General features: G+C 37.1%; 1 protein-coding gene across 1 annotated transcript in view; it reads right to left on the reverse strand.

Moving 5' to 3' along the window:
• Nucleotides 1-2,396: 2,396 nt before the first annotated feature.
• The window catches only part of GABRG2 (gamma-aminobutyric acid type A receptor subunit gamma2), a 93,379-nt gene continuing 72,151 nt past the window's right edge, over nucleotides 2,397-23,624 (reverse strand). Inside the window, exons 6-9 of the mRNA XM_019630866.1 lie at nucleotides 10,415-10,567; nucleotides 8,434-8,639; nucleotides 6,310-6,333; nucleotides 2,397-4,867 (exon numbers count right to left, since the gene is read on the reverse strand). Coding sequence (XP_019486411.1) covers nucleotides 4,592-4,867; nucleotides 6,310-6,333; nucleotides 8,434-8,639; nucleotides 10,415-10,567 — 659 coding nt within the window. The 3' untranslated portion in view covers nucleotides 2,397-4,591. The remainder of the gene's footprint in view (nucleotides 4,868-6,309; nucleotides 6,334-8,433; nucleotides 8,640-10,414; nucleotides 10,568-23,624) is intronic.

The following is a 23,624-nucleotide window of genomic DNA, read 5'->3' on the forward strand; positions in this document are numbered from 1 at the left end:
GGTGGCTCACGGCATCCCACTGCAGCAGGGGCTACAGCCTACGCCATCACCAGCAACTCAGCAGCCCAGCTTCAGGTCGAGCTATTGTTCACAATCTTAGTTGTAGAGGGTGCAGCATCACTGGCCCTCATATGTGGGATCTGAACCGGGTCCCTGCTGTTCAGAGCTGGCACACCAAGAGAAACCCCTAACCCACGTACCACTCGACTGGCCCAGGCATTTTTATATTTTTAATATAGTGATTTAAATGACATACTGTTCCACTTCAAAACAGCTACTTATCAATACTTAACTCTATAATTTTCTTTATGTACATGAATTTTCCAAGTATGGCATGATGCCGATAATGATGTTTATTGTACTGCATTCCCACAAAGTGGAAAAATGTAGTAGTTAACTTCATAAATGATAATGATTCTTAAGCAAGGAAGGCTATAATCCTTGCACCTTTCTTTGATGGCACTTCATAGCTGTGCCAGTCATTCTTTAGCCTTAACTTAGTTACTTCTCACTATGAAACCATGAGTTATGAACCATTATTATCTCCATTTGTCAGATGAGAAAACTGAGGCAGAGAAAATCTGGACAATAGGTCTCAACATTGCAGGATTTGAACCTAGATGATCTGGAACAAAAGCCTCTGCTTTTTCATTTTGTTATACAAACAATAATAAAGGAGCACTTTATTATCCTATATATGGCAAAAGAGAGTTACAACTGGGTTTTGTAATTGGCTTCTAATTTCTAAACTCAGAATGATAGTTCACTCCCACCATTTTTCTGATATAGGAGAAAGAATGAACCTGTAGATTAGTCCTAGGAAACTCCATAGTTGTCCAGTGCCCCAGTTACTGAGAGATGAAGGCCAGCTGTGGGTCTGCAATTCTTCAAATGATTGGAGAGCTCTTCTTTCTAACAGAATTCTGAAAGCGGTGGGTAACATTAAATATCTATTGGTTATTATATTAGAGAATTAAAAATGCAACTTTTCTCTGTTGCCAGGTATTTTAAAATTTGTGTCTCATTGCAATTAAAACAGTTAAAGTGAGGTGAAGATCAGAGAATGTAGTTTGGTAGATCCTAATGTATTAACAAAATCAATAAAGTGTTTCAAAATTTCATTTCCAAATCCTGAAACTCTTTGAGGTTCAGTAGAAAGAGCAATGCTCAGGTGATCCTTCCATGTTTGCCATCTACCTGCTGTGTGACCATGGGAAACTCAACTATCATTAAAAAAATAAAAAATAAAAAGCAGTGCTGTTGGTCTATGTCATTCTCCCTTTCCCCTACACATTTGACAAAAATCCTTGGTGACAAAGCACAGAAATCACATTTTTTGACATAATCCCCAAACACTGCTTTGTTTGGTTAATTTGACCTTAAACCAAAATAAAAATTGGTGCTATTTGTCAGAATAAGATTGAGACTTAAAGAAACGGGGTGAAGGCCATACAATGAATACCCACTCAGCTAGAGATAAGGCCTTGAATTAGATGGCAGACAAGACCTGGGTGAAGACTTTTTTCACATGACTGGATGGTGAGAAACATGTGTTTCCATCGGATGTAGGGAGCCACGAAGGGCCAAGAGAATGACAGGCAGAGGAAGATTAGGTCAGCTGTGCTTCTAAAAAATTAAGCTCTTTTATTCTTTTGAGAATTTCAGAGGACTTCAAGAAAATATGACATGGTTTCTGAAGCATGGCTGCCTGTGTTTTCAATTTTAGGGGTACAGAGAAGGGTTCTTTGGCCTTGGAAACAGCTAATGTAATGTGTGAGATTTTTTCAACAATAGGTTTGGATCTTCAATTGATAGTTTAAAGAAGGTCTGACATGCAAATACTCTGTAAAAAAGAAACCCCATGATGTAGTGTCACCTTAAGGCATATAGAACTACTGCTGGATTCTTTGAGGAGAGCTGATTGATGGAGACACATGGGAGCAGAGCACTACAGGCACTAGAATTGTGGGAGGGAGCCTTCGACCATTTGTTGTGTGTCATTACATAGGACAGCATTAGTATACCTAATTTATAGCTGGTCAAATGGACACTTAGTAAGGCTGAATTGACAATTGTCCAGCAACTGCTAAACGTGGATTTGGGACCCCGACTACATCTGACACCAGGGTCCGTATTTGTAACCACATTACAAGCTTTGAGATACAGGAAGTCTTGAGCTTAATTACTTCATGGCATTTCTGCCTCTGCCTCCACTCCGTACCCCAAATGCACCTATGAATTTTTTTGAAGTGAGGAGCATCACGATGCAAAACATGATCGCACTGCTCATGAATAAAGCAGACATTAAGAGAAAGCTGCATTGAGGAATGAGATAGGAAAGAGGTCACAACCTTTAAGACAAAACAAGTCCAAACCAGACCACTGGCATGCCACCATGGATTAGAATGCAGCGTTTTTATTGTAAAAGTCCACATGTTAGGCAAGTCCTTTGCGAAAAGGTTTTCAAATACATAGACAGGGAGCAGCTGATAATTAAGAATTAGATTATACGTATTATATATTCATATTGCCAACACTATGCACAATTGGAAAGCTAGCTTTTTTGAGTATCCCCATGATGGAATACATTTCAAGTTGACAATAGTAACGCATTTCTTACCATTGCAAATTTGCCAACAACTCTCCCAAAGAGTTAACATTTAATATGTTAACAATTCAAAACAAGAAAATAATTCATTCTATTTACATATGTTTGAGGTTATATACTAGAGCACTGACATGTTAAAGGTTTGTAAAATTGGCAGCTAAATGTGTTTCAAGATTCATCCAGTTGACTTGATGATACCGTTATATAGATTTATATTAACAAAGCCACTCTCTCTTCTATTCTTTTTAGGTTATCTATAAAGTTTCACCAGCTGTGACTGAATTCTGACTGAGAGTAATGATTGCCAAAAAAAAAGAACTGACAAAGGGTGCTATTTTAGAAAAATAAGGATTCGGGATAAGTACATGAAGATGTCTCGATGTCTGAGACACCTACTTCATATGATCAGAATATGGTTTAATGAGGCCACAATCAAAGGTTCAGCCTCCTCGTAAGTCATTCATTTGTTATTTTATTTTTAAAATTTAATCTTCAGTGTATTTTTTTTCTCTTCACAGAGCAAAAAATACTACATTCTGAACACTAGACAAGTGTGAATCTTGCTTATGCCTGTCATATGTTCTCAAGTGCGTTTGTGGAGGGTCAAGTCTAACTTATCCCCAAACCTGGAAAAACAATACACAAACTCTAATTACTTCCTAGTAGACTCATTTTTCATATGTAAACATAGGACATGAATATTGTTTTTAAAGAAATATGGGCTTTGGCTAAAAGAAATTTTTGATAATGAATATAATTGCCAAAGTTCTTTGGATCCTTCTGTTTATTTCTACAAGATCAAATACCACTTGACAATGCCTATGTGAGAAGATGAATCGCTGGTTCCAGGCCAGCACAGAGAGAGTCACCAGACACAGGTGGGCCAGTTCACTTCCAACAATATTCATTGAACACCACGTACGTGCCAGGCACTATGCAAGATGTTGAGGACCCAAAGAGGAAATGACAAGGATACTGTCCCCAAGGCACTCACGATCACTAAAAGCAGATGTTGAGATGGGGAGTAAATCCTATTAAGATCTATCATCCTAAAAAGAAGAAAAAACAGTGGCAAGCGCATACAGTTACTCTATGCTTTATGTAATTGGGCATATTGAGAGGTGGCAGATGTCGAATATTCAGTCTGTATTTTACTTAAAATGTTTTAATGTGTCATACAAGGAAATAAATTAAGCTGTTTCAATCTTCATGCATAAGGGAGACAGTAGTGAAAATGCTTCCCTCCAATTCCAAAGCGAAACCCTTATAATTACATTCATGATTCTTTTATAACCCAAAGACATTTGTGATTCTTTCATAATCCAGACACACACAGAATAAAAGATGGTGCTTTATGATGTTAACCCCAATCCATTGATTTTTGGCTCTAAAGAGATGCATGCATTAAACTTGAAGCATTCTACGTTATTGAAATATTTACAGCATTGTACATGTGATATGGAGGAAATGTTCTTCCTATCTTGGGATAGAAGTGTAATAGATTCCTTGTCTCGGTTCTTATATTGAAAGTGAGGTATGATTTGTCTGAAATGAGGGAGATATTCTGTTGGGATCAAATTTATCACAACTTGACCCCAAATGAACATAAGTGTATATAGTTTTGGACTTTTTGCATCTAATTGTATTTTGAATTGAATGAAGATGCCACTACTGTAAAGAGTCATAGTTTTACTATCGCAGTTACTGTAGCTGGAAAATATCTTATTTTATTTCAATGTTCTTGCTCTAATTTCACTTTGCCTTGCAGGTTTGCAACACAGAAATATTATAGTTCAAATTACACTCACCAAAGGAGAGCCGGGCGCAAACAGTGACATGAACACAGTTTACCAGGTTAGAACATAGAACCCAATTCAGATCGTTATAAACCACACACAAGATTACTTAAGTGGACTTAGAAAGGACACATTCTTTCTATGAGATTTCGTGAGTAAAACCTATATCAATAAAACCCGCATCTCTTTACAGGTAAAGGTAGGAGACCCAGTACACCAGGTTGAACAAGCAGAAGGCAGTGGGGAAGAAGATACGCGCATAGGAGTCCATTTTGGCGATGCGTATATGTATCCGTCCATGTCTCCAAGCTCCCGTTCGGCAATCTTCGAAACAGCAGAAAAAACTGGCACAGTCCTTGCCATCCAGACACTCGTACCCGTATTCTTCATCCCTCTCTTGAAGGTGCGTGGCATTGTTCATTTGAATGGTTGCTGATCTTGGGCGGATGTCAATAGTAGGGGCCTGAGACAAGGGTAGGGAAGAGGAGGGATCAGAGTTCATTATACTTGACAAATCCCAGGCTATTTCTCCACAATGGTACCAATGTGAATGATGAATCTGAAAATGAGTACTCGGGAAATTGCTATGACATTGTGATCTACAATGGTAAAATTGAACTTAGAAGGGTAGCACATTTGCAGATTTCAAATTTTGAGCTTAAGCAATGCAGCTGAAAATAATACCATGAAGCTAATAGCTAGAGCAAGAAGATTTATCACTGCAACAACTCAAAGTTTAAAGATTTAAATCAAACAACTACATGGAATCTTGTTCTAGTAAAGGTTAGATGTGAGGTTGGTTACATGAAGGCATTTAATGATGTTGCATGTGAGTAGAACAAAGAAATAAAAATGCATCAATTTTGAAATTAAATTTTGTGTCATGCTTACCTATAGGCACATAGTAAACTCCATTATACTATGCAAATGTATTAAATGCTTTTAATATAAAATGTTAAAGTATAAAGAAACATAGACATTTCCTTAGTTTATATACCACAGTGGCATGGCTTATGGTTTAAAGGAACATGTGCTTTGTCTAACATTCACCATCTAGAAGCTTTAGAATGTCAGCAGTATTTACTCTACATGTGAGCAAAAATTCAGAAAAAAATATTACTCCCTTTCAAACTTTTTTTTTGCATTTGACAAGAAACTCGTAACAATTTACTGAATGCTTAGCTACTTTTTACCTTTAAAACTATTATAAAATTGCTATAAGACTCAATGGTCTGTCTATTTAATGTTAATGTACATAAGTTATTAATAGTTCTGGGATAATACAAATACAAATCCTAGTGTCTCAGAATGAGCTATCACAATTCAACTGGGAGTAGAAATCTTGTAATATTGTATAATACAGCCAAAAGGCTTCTGTATCACCCTAGAAGGAAGGGATGTGTGTTTTAACTTAAAGCATTTCAAAGAGAGTATGATTTTCATAGAACTGACAGGTAGAGTTTAGATAAATGGAGGTTATTGAATTTACACATCTAAAAGCAATCATGTTTTGAATTAGGATTTACAGAATTAAATTTTAAGGGCATGTATGGTATATGTGGTATATGGAAGATGTGGGTAGTGAAATTGGATTCCGTTTTTATCTGAGAAGGAAGGGTACATTTTGGTTTTGATGTTTAAAGAGGTTATCTCTTTACTAATGGCATCTTATTGAACTTGTAGCTTTACGTTTCATATCAGGTCAAAACTTCTGAATTAGTGTAGGGTTGCTGAATCCACTCTAGAAATGTATCAGAACTTTCTTCATCTTAACTGTGTAATCTCTAGTGGAATGCTTAAATATCTATTCATAAAAAACAAACAAATAAATAAAACACCATGTAAGCATTAATACTCAAGTTCAGCAGTTGCATGCAGTGAATTTCCATTCCAAAAACTTTATACCTTGAAGGAAAACATCCGGAGAAGCTTTGGGTTTGTAGATAGAAAAGAGAATTGCATTTTTTAATTAAAATAAGGGAAAAAATAAAAGAAAAAAGAGACAAAATAAGATAAATTAAAAATACATTTTGAAAACATATTAAGTGAAAGGAACTGAAATCAGAAACACAAAAGGACATTTGTGAACTTGGAACAAAGTATATGCCTGAAGTTGGAAAAGGGAATTTGGTGATTGCTACTGAAATCTCCAATAAATTAATTCACAATTATCTAACTGCAAAAGCCAATGTTTTTCATTTGTGAGGAATCTTTCCGTATTTCCCAATTTCTCTGTATAGAAATACTGTGATTTTGTTTTCTAATTATCATCAAGAAGGCCTTAATAGGTGAATCCAGAAATAATGAACCAAAGGACATGTTAAATGGGAAAACGAAAATTCAGCCTCATTTACACCTTGGCTTAAAAGGGGGAAATGAATGAAATTCTCAGGTCATTCTGTTTTCTCAGTTTGTTTAATCCCCTTTCTCCTTCCTGTCTTCTTCATGACCCTGTATTAAGGAATCCAAGTGTTTCTTTTTCTGCCACCAAATCCACTCTGCAGTGACCTAGCTGTTAGAGAGGGAGAGAGGGTTTTTCCAGAGGACCCTTCAGGCTTGTTTGAAAGCCAGTCCTCATCCCCGTGTTACCGCTGGCAGGTGATAATGCTGAGTATCAATAGAACCATCTTCTTGGAGGAAAATGAAATGGAAAGTGAAGGAGGGGGAGAAAAGAAACACACACAACAAGGAAACTCAAGGATAGAGAAAATGCAAAGGCAGAGAGAGGCAGGACAGACGGGGAAGGCAAGGACTGCACAAAGCATGGTGAATATTTGGGAAATTAAAGATAAGTGGCTATTTTGTATTAATCATGAAGACTTACGATGCTTCTTTCTTTATCTGTTATAAATTCTTATATTCAAATGAACATCCGACGTTTATAGAATTTCACTGGGGTTCCTGGAGATTCATCAGGTTATAAGCTACAATCAGCTAGATCCCCTCATTACCATTCAGCCCTCCCCAGAGTCTGTGGGTCAGATAGTTAGCCACTATCCTAGCATTCACAGCCTTTAAGCAGGAGACCAGGAACGGCTATACTTTGGGTGGATCCCACTGCCCCTGTCTTGGAAGGGAATGGACCTTGACCTTCAGGGAGCTTTTCATGAGCCAGACACTGTGTTTAGGAGGGTAAATGGGTAGCTACATGCTCTATTCAACATTAATAATAAATGAAAATTGTTTTATGCATTCAAATTTGTGCTTCGTCATCTCTATTTAAAGTTTGGTGGCAAAGCGAAGTCATCCTCCCTGTTTCAAATCACAGAAATCAATCCCGGTTGGTAACTGTCATCAGCTTTTAGCTGCAAAGACGCATGTAAGGTGCTATGTAACGCTTTTTACCTCTGTTGCCACATTCATTTCTCACAACAGCTCCATTAGCTATGTGTTTTTTACAATACCCGTTTTATGTATGAGATGATGACAACATGGGGAGGCTAAATAAGTTGCCCAAGCAGCAGATGAACCATTTCTTTTAAAACAAAAAGATACATTTTGAGTATGAAACCAGTAAAAGTCCTCTGGTAGCAACACACACACACACACACACACACACACACACACACACACACACACACTAAGTTATTTGCAACAGTGTGGTGATTCTTGAAATTTCAACAATCTTGTGGCTTCATAGTGGAAAGCTTTGGATGAAAACTTTAACTTAAAACATCAATAATTTAAAAATGTTACGCTAAATGGGCAGAAAGATGAAAATGACTGAAACCCAGAATAATGGCAGCCAGAAAATAGATGCATTTCTCAGCAGTGTTTATATTCCCCATGAAAGAAGAGAGTAAGAGTCTGGCTTAGTGATTCAGAGCTCTCCCAAGTAACTAATTACCATAACGAATCCTTATAACCTTGTCAAAGTCACACGTTCTTTTTTCATCTTGGAGCCCAAAAGTGTTGAGGCTTAACCCGCAGATAGGTTAAGCAAGACCAAACCGAAAGAAAAGCAAGTGGTCTTCCTGCAAAAAAAAAACAACAACAATGTAAATGGTCCCAGTGGAAAATTATACGTACAGGGTTTTTCTTCTTTTTGTCTTTGTCCTTGCTTGGTTTCCGGTTGCTGACAAAATAATGCAGGGTGCCATACTCCACCAAAGCAGAGAAGACAAATATGAAGCAGACAGACACAAAGAGATCCATTGCTGTGACATAGGAGACCTTGGGGAGTGACTTCCGGGCGATGGTGCTGAGGGTAGTCATTGTCAGGACAGTGGTGATACCTGAGGAGAGGCAAGGTAAAACGGGTCATGTGACCAAGACAGGGGGTACCTGGGCCACTGCTGGGACTTGACTCGCAGCCACAGTAATGGGAAGGGAGGCATGATTGGAATTCATTCAATACACCCACAAATAATTATTGCCTCACTCGTGTCCTATAACCTTGCAGAACTCTGCTTCCCTAACTCTAAAAAATGTGATCATTTTTATAATCGTAACAACCACTTCTACATGCTGCTGTTGTGAAGAGTAGAAATCGGGATTGCATTGAACATGCCTGACTTGTAGTCAGTGATCAGCAAATAGGAGCACATACCTGCTATTCGCTCAGGGGTGTCTCCCTCACTCCTCCTCTCCCAGCTCACTCACCTCAATCCCTCCTCCCACCATGGCCGTTTGCCAGTGAGCACTCATTTAATCAGTACTTGAAATGAGCTATCAGAGTGGCCATAAGAGGGATTTTGATCATTAGGAGTTTGGGCTTTAAAAAATTGATTTGAAATCTTTTCCTTAAAATATTTGTGGGATAGATAAATGGAATGCAGCCATCCATTTGTCCTTCCATTCATAAGTGCATACATTAGTTGGATACTCCTTGAGCTCCCAGCTACGTGCCAGCCACCATACTGGGAATGAAAAAGACGTTTGCATGCTGATGTGAGATGCATCATAGCATCTAATGTAACACATTCTACTCACAGTGACAATTAATCCTCCTAAAGTAATAGGCTTAACATAGTTTTCATTTGTTTCAGCATATAGTGTTTTAGATGAGTTATTATAATGGTTGAATAGGAATTGTAACATAAAGTACTGCATATAACAGAAAAAAATTCAAAATAACTATTTGGAAACAGATGGAAGACTAAATTAGATTTGGAAGAGGACAGATATATAAATTATGCCCTGTCCCAATGCCCCCTAACCTCGCCCCCTCAGTAATCATTTCTGCCTTCTGTCTTAGGGGCCTGGTGCAGGTCATTTTGTCAGAGGTGTTATTATGGGAAACTATTAGATAAATATCACCATATACAATAGATTCAGCTAACCGTAAATAATCTTAAAAGTGTGAGGATGGGTTCCCAAAATTTCACAGGTAATTATGTTTACCCAAAGTAATCTTTTTAGTGACCCTTCTGTAAAAAGACAATTAATATGTATGTATGGCTTCAAATGCCATCGTGATAATTGTGTATGTTGCTATTAATTAATAGCCAGCAGTGTGCTGATAAATATGTAACGGTTGACTCTTGATGATAAATATGTAACGGCAAAAAATGAAGGCTGCGATGGTTAGCGTTTACCAGTTTCCATGGTGTTACTACTTTTACTTTGGCTAGTGTCAGGCTGCCAACTTGACATTTTCAGTCAAATGGTTGGAAAAGGATAAGCGATCAGCTCTCACGAGCTGGCGAAAGCACCTCCATCATATAACTGCCCAGAGACCAAAACAAAACAAAACAAATCTGTGAAATTAGAGGCTGTTTTTGTGGTCATTCTTGTTAACTTAAATTTATTAAGACAATTTACTAAAAACAGCCTGTTGAGGTAATTAAGGAAATCAGAAATAGGAAACATTTAGCACTGTTTTTTTTTTGTTGTTGTTGTTTTGGTTTGTTTGTTTTTTTAAAATGCTAGTTTTCTTTAAAATGAAACAAATGACATTTAATGTAATTTTTTAATGAATTACAAGCAAATCGACTTAGAAAGCAGAATAAAGATTACTTGCTCTGGGTACTTACCTGGGGACACTGCAACACAAAGAAATGATTCTCACCTAAAGAAGTTCTGGCTGGAACGGCGTCCTTATTGATCCAGAAAGACACCCAGGATAGGACAACAATGAGTGTGCAGGGGATGTAGGTCTGGATGGTGAAGTAGCCCATTCTTCGGCTCAGGTCAAAGTAGACAGACATGACCACATAATCTCCTGAAACAGAACAAAGATAGCATCATGCAGCCCCTTCTCAGATGCTGGAAAGCATTTGGGGAAAAATAAGCCTATCTTCAATATTTGTATTCACACATTTAAACTGAGAGTTCTAGATGGGTGTGTTGAAAACTTATCTTCCACCCACTTGGGTTAAAAACAAAAGGCAAATTCCAAACTAAACTGAAGTCTGATCTTTTTAAAGGCAATGCGACTACTCGATAGAAGGAAACATTTTTTAGCATATTGATCATATTTTCGTCTTTTAGGTGATTTTTTTTTTTACATTAGAATTTTAAAAATGTGTCCATGTTTATTGAGGTGTGATTGACATGCATTACATCGCACATATCGAGAAGTGTATCATAAAACCATGACCCCGTCAAGATGAAGAGCATATCCATAACCATGGAAGCTTTCTCAGGACCCTTGGTGGTCATTCCCTCCCTTTTAGGTGATTGTTGATGGTGCCTTTTCTGCCTACTTAATATACACAATATGAATGTCTTTGTTTGGTGGGAAAGGAGAGGAATAGTGTTTGTACACTGTGCTTCTCTTCCTTAAAATGAATCCTAAGATTTGAAACAATTTCCTCTTGTTCTCAGGTCCTGTCTCCATACAAATCAGAAAGAATATCGTGGTGCTTGACACCTGTAAATGAGTAGTTTACTCGGTTTATGATAAAATTCCTATGCTAAGACATTTTTTTTCCTCTTGCTTTTATTGGATCATCTGGTTTTCTTTCATAGCAGCTACTTCAATTTGTAATTTCTGATTCAGGTGGTTATTTTGTAATATGTTTCTCCTATTAGACTTTATCTGCATGAGTCCACAAATGGTGCCTCTTTTAGCCCATAATTGCACTACCAGTAATCAACACCCTGCTTGATTCTAAATAGGTGTTCGGTAGCATTAGTTGCATAAATGATCAAATGAATGAATACAGTTATAAATTTACACATAAAGAAAAAAGACAAAAAAGCAAGAAGCTGTGTTTTGGAATATGTGTTAAGAAAAAGGGTTTATGTAAATAATTCAGAGATTAGAGTAACAAAGGAATCAAAGGATAACCATATAGTTATGCATGAGAGCAGTGTAATGTGCCACAATTTGAAGTGTCTGATTTTTTACAATCAGAATGCATGTGTTGCTTTTCAAATTTCATGTCCTTCATTTTGTATGATTCCAAGTGAAGTTTTAAGGAATTTAAATTTTGAATTTAGAAAATATGCTATGGAGGCACATCCCAGTTACTATATATTTATGTGTTCTTTATACTCTTAGAAAATATCAATTTCAAAGACTTTATCTGCTCTTGCAGTATGAGGTGAACCCATGGGAGACCAACCATTTTCAAATAGTGCTTCTTTTTTCTTTACTAAATTATAATTTGTCCTAAAAGGCATGGAGAATGAAAACCAAATCATGTGTTTCATTTTAATTATTTGGCTTTGTGCCTATGTTTCTCTACTTACTTGGCTGATTTAGATCTGATTTGAAAATAAGGTACTGTAGAAGCGTCATGCAGAGAAGATTGACTTGGCAGGATGAGTTATTCCTATTCCCTCCAGTCCTTCCTCCCACTCTGAAGCCTTGCTCCACACCTTTCAAAGCTGCTGACACAGAGAACCCTCATGGGGTCCTCTTTGAGGGAGTCAAGGCTCTGCTTGGAAGTATTGCCTCAATGGGGTTAGGGGTAGCTCGTAACACTGTCCGTTCGTGGATTAATGTCCTGTTACTTGTCTGAGTGAGACCTCATTAAGGCAGTGACAGTGACCCAGACGCTAACTGGGGGATTTAGCTTTCCTTGGAACATCCCTTCCCTCTCGGAGATCGATACGCAGAAGTTATTTAGTGATTATCCCGTAAAAACTTGAAGGTACAAATTTCTCATTGATGATAACTAGATTCTGATTAATTCCCTGACATTGTGCTTTTGTTTTTCTCTGTTGATTTATCTGGACTTGAGCTATTTAAAGTCAAAGCATTTTGTAAATGAGTTTGGTCCCTGCCTTTGTTCTAATTTAGAATATAATATACACAGGCTATGATTGTGGAGCAAAGACATTTGATTTGAAATGATCCATATTAATGTTTTCCTACCCCCCCCCCTCCATTTCTTTGATCTGAATACCAGAGGTGAATTTAAGCTAGGAAAAAACAAAGAAAGAGGTTTTCTTTTAAAATAATACTCAGAGGGTACTTTTATGCCTATTTTCCAAGTCTTTGAAAGTGGTGTGCACATTTTAAACGTGTTAAATGAAACTTTACAAATTATAATATATTAAATCTAGACAATTTTAGTATCTCCTTTTTACTCCTCATCATGAAAATAAATGAGGGTCTACACTCCAGCATCAATGACCTGACTCTCGTAAAGGTGAATTTAAATTTTGCCTCAAGTTAACAAGGTAATTATCTTGATTCCATTCTTCTCTTCCCTTTAGTTAAGAATCTAAACTCCCGCTTCACATTTATCTGTGGCTTTCTATGTTAAGGAAATAGCTTCTGAGCATCCTCCATCTTTGCCAGGAATGCCAAAGCTTTTCTACCACTAGATTAAAAATTCAAACTTGGGAATAGGCCATTTAAAAGTAAAGCAGCTTCACAGTGACAGCCTGATGCCTGTCTTATCTCTAAGGACACATCACTTTTTATATTTTTTAAAAATTCTTGGGCAGAGGAACCTATAAAGTCAAATCCCCTGAAGGTGCTGCATCAGTAATTCTCCAAGCCCAGAGGTTTAAATGTCAGCCCAGTCAAAGATGGTTGTCTCAGCCACTTCAGATTTATTCCATTGATTTACTCTAACATAAATATCTAAAGTCATAGCGTTTTATAAATGAGTCTGGTCCCTGCTTTTGTCCTAATGTAGAATATAATAGACCCAGGCTGTGATTGAGGAGAGAGGACATATAATTTGAAGAACACTCATAAACGCCCATTCTTTATTTTTTGTAGGCTCCTTATATCTAATTTCAGGAAGAGACCATCAATATCAGTGAACAATGAACTCCAATTATTCTTTCTTTAGTGTAATTAAATCATATCAAAGCTTTAAAATTCAGATTTATTAGAGGGCTTAAACTCATTTCATAGATGAACCTCTCTCCCCTTAAAAACCTGATTATTCCAAGATAGAGGAGTCTTCCCCTCTACTGAACATCTGAAATAATAAAAATAATTATTTTCTAGTTACCAGTAATGTGGCCCTACTATGTGTAGACACTGGGTGGAATGGTTTGCATATGTTTTCTCTAAACAGCCTAATCGCTTTGTCACAATAGTGAGAAGCTCCGACTTCACTTTATTGTTCTCTCCTCATTCTTACTCTGCTTACATATAATGAATAGAGCATGTGTTATTCTCTAGGTTAACTCTGAAGGTATAATTAGACATTAAGACCTGTGGAACTTCACAACTGATCCTAAATCAAATGGATTAAACAGAAACAAGATTCCTTTCTCTGACTACAACTTTCTCTCTGACTACAACTCAGATAGACAGTGATCTGCGGAGACAATGCACTAGATCTGCCTAAATCACTCCTGATTCAACTATTAAATCTGAGGCCGAACCCAGAATAGTTGATTGGCTGCATTTTCATTTGTGGAAATTGTTTTCTGGAATTAGGCCTGTACCTTACCTAACACACACAAATAAATGTAAGATCACCCAATGATCCAAATTTAAGTGTGAATATAAATACTACACAAGGAAAATACTTTTATAATGTATCGTGTGAAAAAAGCTTTGTCAAGCTTACATAAAACATAGAAGGTATAAAGGAAAATACAAATTGCAGGTTTATCATTTAAAACTTAGAACATCTATATTATAAATATTTTGCTGTAAATAATTTTAAAAGGCAAAATATCATGCTTGAATAAAGTATTTCCAAAGTAAATAAGGAATCAAAGGCTAGTATCACTGATACATAAAGAATTCTCATTAATTATTGAGAAAAGAAACCCACTTTTAAAACTAGGCTAAAAAATATGAACCATTCATGGATACTGAATATATGAAAACAATCTCAACTTCTGTAGTCATCAGAGAAATCCAAAGTAAAATGATAATATTTCATTTTTAGCCTGTTGAATTGGGGACAAAAATAGATGTAATTTTCAGTCCTGACAAGACGTGGACAAAGAACACAACTATACAGTCTTGGTAGGCATACACACTGGTGTAAACTTTTCAGATAATAATCTGGAAGTATATAAAAAACATTTTACTCCTAGATATCTGGAATAAGTACTGCAGCGGGGAAAAAGGTTTTATTTTTTATTTTTTTTTAAAGATTGCCTCTCATTTGTCGTCTAGCTTTCCTCAAGGTTTTTCGTGTACCCAAAAGAAAGACTAGAATACCAAGTCCTTGAGCAGAATCCCAGTCCCTGAACTTAAGGAGTCTACAACATTATGGAGGACAAGAGACTTTCGTATTTAATCAGTTGCTAATTTGTATGCTTGCTAACCCTATATCACTGCCTATCACTGCTGGTGGTGGTTTAGGCTGGCATCAACCCTTCTAGAAATATGTCAACATTCTTCCAGCAACTAGGCCCTGCAAGGTCAAGAGAGGAGAAGATGTAGCTAAAACTAATCCTTGGCCTGTAGGAGCCCTCAGGCTAAGGAAGACATGAATACAGCATCACTACTCAGTGGCACAAGGCTCTCATAAAACATACACATCCTCATGTATCTTACACACCATGATTAGATGAAGTTTCTGGCAAGCACATTTCTGGAAGTTCTGATTAAATGATGCCAGATTTCACAAAACCTAGAGATTTGTGCTCCTTTACAGAGAAAGTTCAAACTCCTGAGCCTGGCAGACAGAGTGGTCTATAATTTGAATTTTACCTAGATCTTTCTCTCTCATTACTCCATGTTCTCTAAGCCTTAGACAAAGTAAATTAAATGCTATTTTCATTTCATGCTTCTATAGTTTTTTTCTGTCTTTATTCTTTTTGGCATCATATCTTTCCCAGGTCCCTAACTCATCTCCTTACCCCTTTTTTAACTGCCTCCCCCCATAACCACACTACCACACACACCTATTCTACAGTGTGACTAGACTGTGCTAAGATGGTAGCCATCTTAAATAAAAGTTAAAATTAAATAATACATAAGAATGTATTTCCTCAGTTGATCAAGCTGCATTTCAAGTGTTCAGTAAATACATGTTGCCTAGTGACTACTGTATTGTGTCCGTACAGATTATAGACAAGTTACCTCATTGTGGAGAGCTCAGTTGGGCAATGCTGGTTTAAATTAATCTTCCTAGAATGACTTTCCACTCATTCCCTTCAAGTTGTTCAGTATAAAAATCCATACTGCTTAACATGTGATTCTAGTCTACTTTGTCCTGTTCCATACTGGATCATCTCAGCCATGTCTCATACCACTTATAATCTCCCCATTTTGTGCCCACCCAACTGGACTTACTTTCTTCTCTCCCAAGGGGTTTTGATCATTGTTTTGTCTTCATTTGCGTATATTGCCTGAGATTTCTGAAATACTCTCTTCTCCTTGATCTTGTCACACACATATACACACCTCAGGCCTTTCCATAATTGCCCATTGACATCAGGGCACACTAAAATCCTTCAACTTGCCCTATAAGACTTTATATGTACCTTTCCCTGACTGCATCTCCAGCCACATCTTAAATATTAAGAGTATTTCTTTACACTCCAACCCGGGTTCTTGGAGTTCCTTCTAGTCCTGGCCACCTCCTGCCTTAGGGTCTTTCTCATGCTGATTCCCTTAGCTCAAATTCTATTATACTCATTTAAACTTAATTAACTCTATTATTTCTTAGATGTCCATTAGTTGATCCCATCATCAGAGAAGCCCTTATTAGATCAAATGTCCTAAATTAGATCTCACATCATCTGAGACTGTCATAGAGCTGGCCATAATGAAAGGTATATGATTGGCATGAATATTTGGATTACACTCTAGATTATAATTTGCTGTGACTGCTTTGCTCTCAGCACCTAATACAGTGCCTGATACATAGAAGGAGTTCAACAATTATTTGTTAAATGAATAAATCACTCAGAAAGCCATGGAGAAACTCCCAGGTGAACTATACACCAAAAGCATTTAAGACCAAGGTGGAGATCAACATGGGCTTTCAAACTATTAAACTTTTACTTTAGAAATGATTGCTTCTGGAAATATTTCTACTGGATACCTTGCTAAACTCTGGCAAGGTGGCTATCAGGTCACAGTGAGCTGTTAGCAATCTTAACTGCTTGCTAAGATAAAAAAAGGGAAGAGAAACCACCTCCGTAAGAGTGGCGGCATTATGCTTATTAAAGAATTGATTGGTGATTTCAGCTTCTCAGCCAGATCCAATTAGCAAGAGAAGAGAACAAAGGGCCTGGCTGATTAAACAGAACAGTGGAGGTCTTCCAGGTCAAGTCTAATATGCGTGTTTTCATCTCAAAACTGCCCCATTTGTATTTCATCTGTTGATTGTTTAAGCTCATATGTTGAAAAAAGAATAAAATAACAATTGGGGGAAATACAATGAAAAATAAAAAGTATAGTTTTTATTATTTTTTTCAGGCTAAATCTATCTTTTAAAGACTCCCTCTGACATCCCCACTGAGGAAACAGAGCATAGAATCATGGTGCAAAACAGGGGCTGCTTCAAGTTAAATTCCCTAGAAACAGAGCTGGATTCCAGAATTCTTGCAAGGATTGCTGTGTCATAAGGTAGTTCTATTTATAATTTTTTGAGTAAGGTCCCATAATGTTTTGCAAAGTAACTGCACCAATGTGCAATCCCACCAACAGTGCACAAGGGTTCTCTTTTCTCCACGTCCTCACCAACACTTGTTTGTTGATTTATTGACGATAGCCTTTGTGACAGGGGTGAGGTGCTATCTCCTTGTGGTTTTTATTTTCATTTCTCTAATGATTAGTCATGTCAAGCAGAGGTTTCTGGGTGTTGAGTTATAATCATTAAATAGCATTTCTCTCTTCCTGATTTTGGAACCATTTGTGAGATACATTCATAAATTCAACAGATAGACCAAATGTCATCTTTCTTGCTAGTAGTATTGGTCTGGGAGATAAGTGTGTAGTCACAGATGGGATTCTTACTCTTTACATCCAAACCTAACCTTTGGTATTAACAACCAGAAGAACAGCTAAGTGTTCAAGACCAACATGCTTGCTTAAAATAGCTGGCTGGCGCTTACTGAGTACCTAAAGTAGAGACTGAATGAGACAAACTTTTGGATTAACTTTTAAAAATTAATCTATGCCTTGACTCAAGAGAGCTTACCAAATGCATAACAGATGCAGAAAATTATTAGATCTATCCAATAAGGTAACACCTAAGTGGTCAAGTGTCCCAACTTTGCCAACCAAGTAACAGAATGAATAAAGGAGGAGGAAAGCAGAGTGGAATCTTGTCTTTGCAGTACTTCTAAAGCCTGGGAATTCCTGTTTAATGCATCAGGAAAATATAAGGCAAGAGGGAGGGAAGTGTGGCTGCCCATGGAGAAAGATTCAATTTTCCGGGGAGTCTTTGCAGGTCTGCTTTTCCTATGCGGAAATCTTGCTGCTTTCTGCAGGTCACAAACAGGATTTCTACTCATGTCTTCTGTGAACTGCAGTCTCATCATTTCTATGCCAGAATGACAGAATGTACAACATACTGACTGCTTTTCTGTGGCCTTGGGAATACAGTTGTGACAACTCAGTTATAATCTCTTATTCCAAGGAGCAGAAAATCCTTCCTGAGCTAGCACTTACCTAAGATTGACTGGAGGTAAATGACTGCTGTCTTTCTTAGGATTCCTCAGATTTCCACTGCTACTTCTATTACACCAGTCAAATTTCCTTATCAAAGTTGACAGAAACACATATAACTATACTTTTGTATGTGTTCCTTATTGGTAGTTCTCTTCTGAGCTGTTGAAAATGTTCCCAGTAAGCAAATGAGAGCTAAGAGTGGAATATGATTTAATTTTTAGAATTTCTCCTGAAATGGGACTTCTGAAAGAGGTAAATTAGGAGATCTGCTGGTATCAAAATAATACTCTAAGCACAAGGTAACCATACATAAAAGGGTATTTTGTTGCCTTGACTACCAAGCCATGTTGATATGTAGTCTGGACTTTATAGTCCAAGTAGAACAGAAAAGAACAGATAAATTTTGTGACACAAATCTGTGAACTTTATTAAAATGATATTAATGTTTTTCATGGATACACTGATGTTCATATAAACAAGAAGGAGGCTGACTTCTTTACTGTTATTCCTGACTGTTATAGGTAACCCTTTAACAGAGGCTGAGATATCTATCTATCTATCTCACTCAACGGGAAGCTTATCTACCAATGTCGTGAAACTGTTTTGCACAACAGCTGTCCTTAGGAAGCTGCAAGTCCCATCCCATTTATATATTGTCTCTGAAAGATTACAAAACACTCTCCCTCACATTATTAGCAGATGTGTTTTTCACAGCAGCCTTAGTAATAGGTATGATATCTATATTTTACTGGGAGAATTCCAATAACTTACCCAAGTCTTTCCACCTTGTTAATGTCACTGGTCCTTGAATCCTAGGACTGGATCCTGTCTAATTTCTGCATCCATGAATGACTCTGCACTTACATAGAAACATGTTTTAGTTTCTAGTCAGATGTTTGTGGGCGTTAGATTTAATGATTCTGGGAAATTGCATTCCCTTTGGATGGATTGACGTGGAAAATATATTCATCTGTATTTTCAACTGTAGATTTCTGAGCCAGAGCTGTTTGATTTATAAAATCCCAGGTGAATTTATTTGCTGCATTGTTGGGATACATGATGACCTCCAAATAATGAATTGTATTACAAAAGGCCACATTGAACTAAGAATCTGTAGTGTTTTTTTTTTTTTTTCAGAAGACAAGGAAGCGAGAGAAGCTGGTAACTAATAGATGTTGTTTGTTTGTTTGCTTGTTTGTTTGTTCGTAAAGGAGTGCAGAGAACTGATATATTAGCAAATACCTTGGTTCACTGTGTGAACCTAGAGAAACCACTAGCCTCTGGAGGCAAATATTGTTTCTTTTGTCTAAAGCTATTCTCCAAGAGAAAAAGTCTAGTATAGTTTGTTGAGTCAGACAGGCTGGTATTCCAGACAAATGAGTTTCCATCCTCTTAAAAGTAATATGTCTATTATATGAGGTTCAAGAAGAAATGAAAGGGACTTTTTTTCTTTGTGATCAGGGTTCCCAGTTACCCAAACCAGTTCTCTATATTAATTACATTCAATAATTACTTAACTTTACACTGTTTTGCTTTATATCTATGATCCTAACTACTGGCTCAAAATGAACAGGCTGTTGACTCCAGAAGGAGTACTGGTTTGGGAGGCAGGGGTCTTGAGTCTGCTGCTAGATAGCTTTGTCTTCTAAGATAAAATACCCATCTATTTTGATGAATCTCAACTGCTTAATGTTTATGAGGATAGAATTGGTTGATATGGATAAATTCTAAGACCCTTTTTAACTGTAGTTGCCTTTTGAATGTTTAGTAGCATTTCTTCTGTGCTTATATGCACAGAATGGTGTTAATTACATTGCAAAAATTACCCTGCTTTGTAATAACTGATATTAATGGACCTTTCATTATGATTCAGGAATTATACCAAGCACTTTATATGTATTAACTCTTTTTATGTTTACAGTAATCCTATGAGGTGAGTTCTAGTAAGGAAGTTGAGACTCAGAGAGTTAAGAAACGTGCCCCAAATCACACAACCAGTTATTGACAGGACTCGTATTTTTGAAGCCAGCCCATCTGACACCACGGTCCTAGCAGTGAACATTAATATCCACTCCTTCCCATGACCTCTGAGCGGAGGCACCCATTCCCCAGGTAGTATAAGAGCTGGCTGCTCACAGCCCACCACTGATCCCTTTTCTGGACAGTTGCCTTTGGCCTAAGTGGAACCATCTTAAGTAAAAGATTAAGACCACCCCACCTGAGCGTACGGAGTATAAACGACCACTGCTCTTGCCTCAAGATGGTGCAATTTGTTCCACAACCTCCTGGAAGCTCTCCTCCTTTGGTTGAAGTAAATCATTTTTAGCTTGTTCCACTGCCCTTTCCTGCTTCACCCATCCCCCATTTCTGACAGTCAAATGCAACAAACCTTGAGGAATGCGTGATGCCAATTTAAAGGCAATATTTAAAAAAAAATAGCTTTATTTTCCCCTGCAGTGCTTATTTCAGTTATCTAGGAGTAAAGTATGTTTTTTATATACCTCCAGATAATTTTCTGAAAAGTTTACACCAGTGTGTACCCCTACCAAGAGTGTGTAGTTCTGTTTTTGTCCACATCTTGTCAGGACTGAAAATTACCTCATGACCCAGCAATCCTACTTCTGAGTATTTAAACAAACAAATGCAAAACACTAATTCAACAAGATATATGCACCCTTATGTTCACTGCAGAACTACTTATAATAGCCAAGATATGGAATCAACCTAAGTGTCCACCAATAGATGAATGGATAAAGAGTAGGTGATACATTTATACAATGGAATATTACTCAGCCATTAAAAGAATGAAATCTTACCATTTGCAAGAATAAGGATGGACCCAGAGGGTATTATGCTAAGTGAAATAAGTCAGAATGAGAGAGACAAATATACGATCTCACTTATATGTGGAATCTAAAGAACAAAATAAATGAATAAACAAAACAGATATAGATTTATAGATACAGAGAAAAAACTGGTGGTTGCTAGATTGGAGGGGAGTTCAGGGATGGGTGAGAAAGGTGAAGGAATTAGGAAGTGCAAATTGGTAGTCCCAAAATAGTCACAGGGATGTGAAATACAATATGGGAAATATAGTCAATACTGTTGTAAAAACAATGTGTAGTGTCAGATGGGTACTAGACTTATCAGGGGATCACTTGATAAATTATATAAATAACTAACCACTATGCTGTATCCCTGAAACTAATATAAGTAATATTGAATGTCAGCTATAGTTAAAAATATATATGGTCACTGGATGTAAAGTACAGCATAGAGAATATAGTCAATAGTATTGTAATAACTATGTACAGTGTCAGATAGGTAGTGGACTTTGTTGGGGTTATCACTTTGTGAGGGGTGTAAATGTCAAATTACTATGTTGTTTTGTACACCTGAAACTAATACTAAAAAAAAAAAAAAAAAAAGAAGAAGAAGAAACCTCTCTTCTGGAGACATAAGCATGTCAGTCAGATGGAACACTTTGCTTTCTTGTTGTTTTACACTCTTTCGATGGGCCTGGAGCAGCTTTGTGTTTGAAGCCAGATCTGGTTAATCTAACTCAGGCATTGATATTTTCTTAAAGAAATGACTGTACAGAGCTTGAGAAACTAATGTTACCAGAACACCAAGCTTTCTAAAATGGATTTGAGAGCAGCTGGAAAAAGAACGTTTAAATTCAGTCAACTGCAGGCAATGGTTGCAAAAGGTCAAATCACAAAATGTTCCTGAGATGTGAAATCACTCCTGGGGATACTCTGCAAAATTATAGGCTTAAAAACTTAACCTCACTTGCTCTTTGTACTATGCCCAAGCACTCAATTTTAAGTATTTTCGTCGTTGTTGTCTTTCCCTGCTGGAATTCTCTCACCCAGGAGTTTCTGCATTTTGTGATATTGAAGGAAATTTTTAGGGTGTCCGTCAAAAATCATTACCATTATAAAAAAATACTTGTACATTACATTGTTCTAAAAAAGCTCAGCTTCTCCAAATAAAGAAAAGTTTTTTTGTTGATGAGGAAAGCACTGCATCGAGTCAGCTGACCTGGGTTCTGATTTCTACCTGGCTGTGATCTTGTGTGATCTCGGGTAAATTCCTTTTCCTTTCTGGTTCTCTCTCTCTCTCTTTTTTTTTTCTTTGTTATAAAATAGAATTAATTCAATTAGATAACAGATCTTGAGAAAAGCAGGCAACCACATCCATTTTCTGGTTACATTTGGTTGGTTTTCAATTTATATGTCATAGCATGAATTCTGGTATCAACCTGTTTGCCCCCTGGAGTGTTGCATCTCTGTCATTTTATAAAGGACAGTCTTGATCAGGGGATTGATTCCCAGCATCCCCTGTCCACAGGGAAGATGAGGATTGTGTTTTTGAACAAAGTGGGACTCTGGGAGCAACTGCTTTGAGAAAAGGATCATGTGAACCAATGTTTGTGGTATCTGCCTCCTATCTGGCTTCTGCAATTGTAAGATTGATATAGGAGATTATCAAAAGCCCTCTAAATCCTTTTTTTTTTTTTTTTTTGAGTTGGCACTTGCTTGAGTTTCACAGATGGTGTTCCATGTCTAATCAGCATCAAGAACAATGGTGTAAGGCTCTGCTCATCAAAACTGAAACTGTCTTTGGACAAATTATATAGGGAGCTGACAATGCTTTTATCACTGAATTAGAATTTGGATTTTGATCCTAGGTGTCCAAGATGAAAGGGAATTTTGAGATCAGGCCTGATTCTTTGTTTTACAGGTGAGAAAATAGAGCTCTGAGGGTGCAGATGCTTACCAAATATCATGGTTCACACCACAGTGCATGTACGAGGAGCTAGGTCTCTCAGTTTACCCCTGAGTAGTGCTTTATGATTTTCATTAATGCTGTCATTTAAATGACTAAACTATGAGTCGTAAAGTTGAACTATGTTTTTATGCATTAAAGATTTAGATTTTCTCTCTCTTTTCCCATGCTTGAGTTTCTGAATAAACTTCAGAGCTAACCAACCCTTGCTATGGGGTAACTGCTGTTATGATCTGCAATGAATAAGATAGAAAATCATGATAATCCTTAATTTTAAAGAGCTATGTTATTTGCTAAAGTAGCATTGTTCTCTCAGAATTGAGGCAACAACTTCTTAGCCATTTGATCTAGGGAGATTTCTCAAGGAGCAACTCACATTGACATTAAAGAAATTGCGCCCTGCTTGGAATTTGCTGTTTAAATAGTGAGCCAGTAGAAGTCTCTTTCGTCCTCTCTGTAGTGCTCCTTTTAGGAGGGAAAAAATCTC

This window comes from Hipposideros armiger, unplaced genomic scaffold (genome assembly GCF_001890085.2).
Source record: "Hipposideros armiger isolate ML-2016 unplaced genomic scaffold, ASM189008v1 scaffold_959, whole genome shotgun sequence".
Taxonomy (NCBI): domain Eukaryota; kingdom Metazoa; phylum Chordata; class Mammalia; order Chiroptera; family Hipposideridae; genus Hipposideros; species Hipposideros armiger.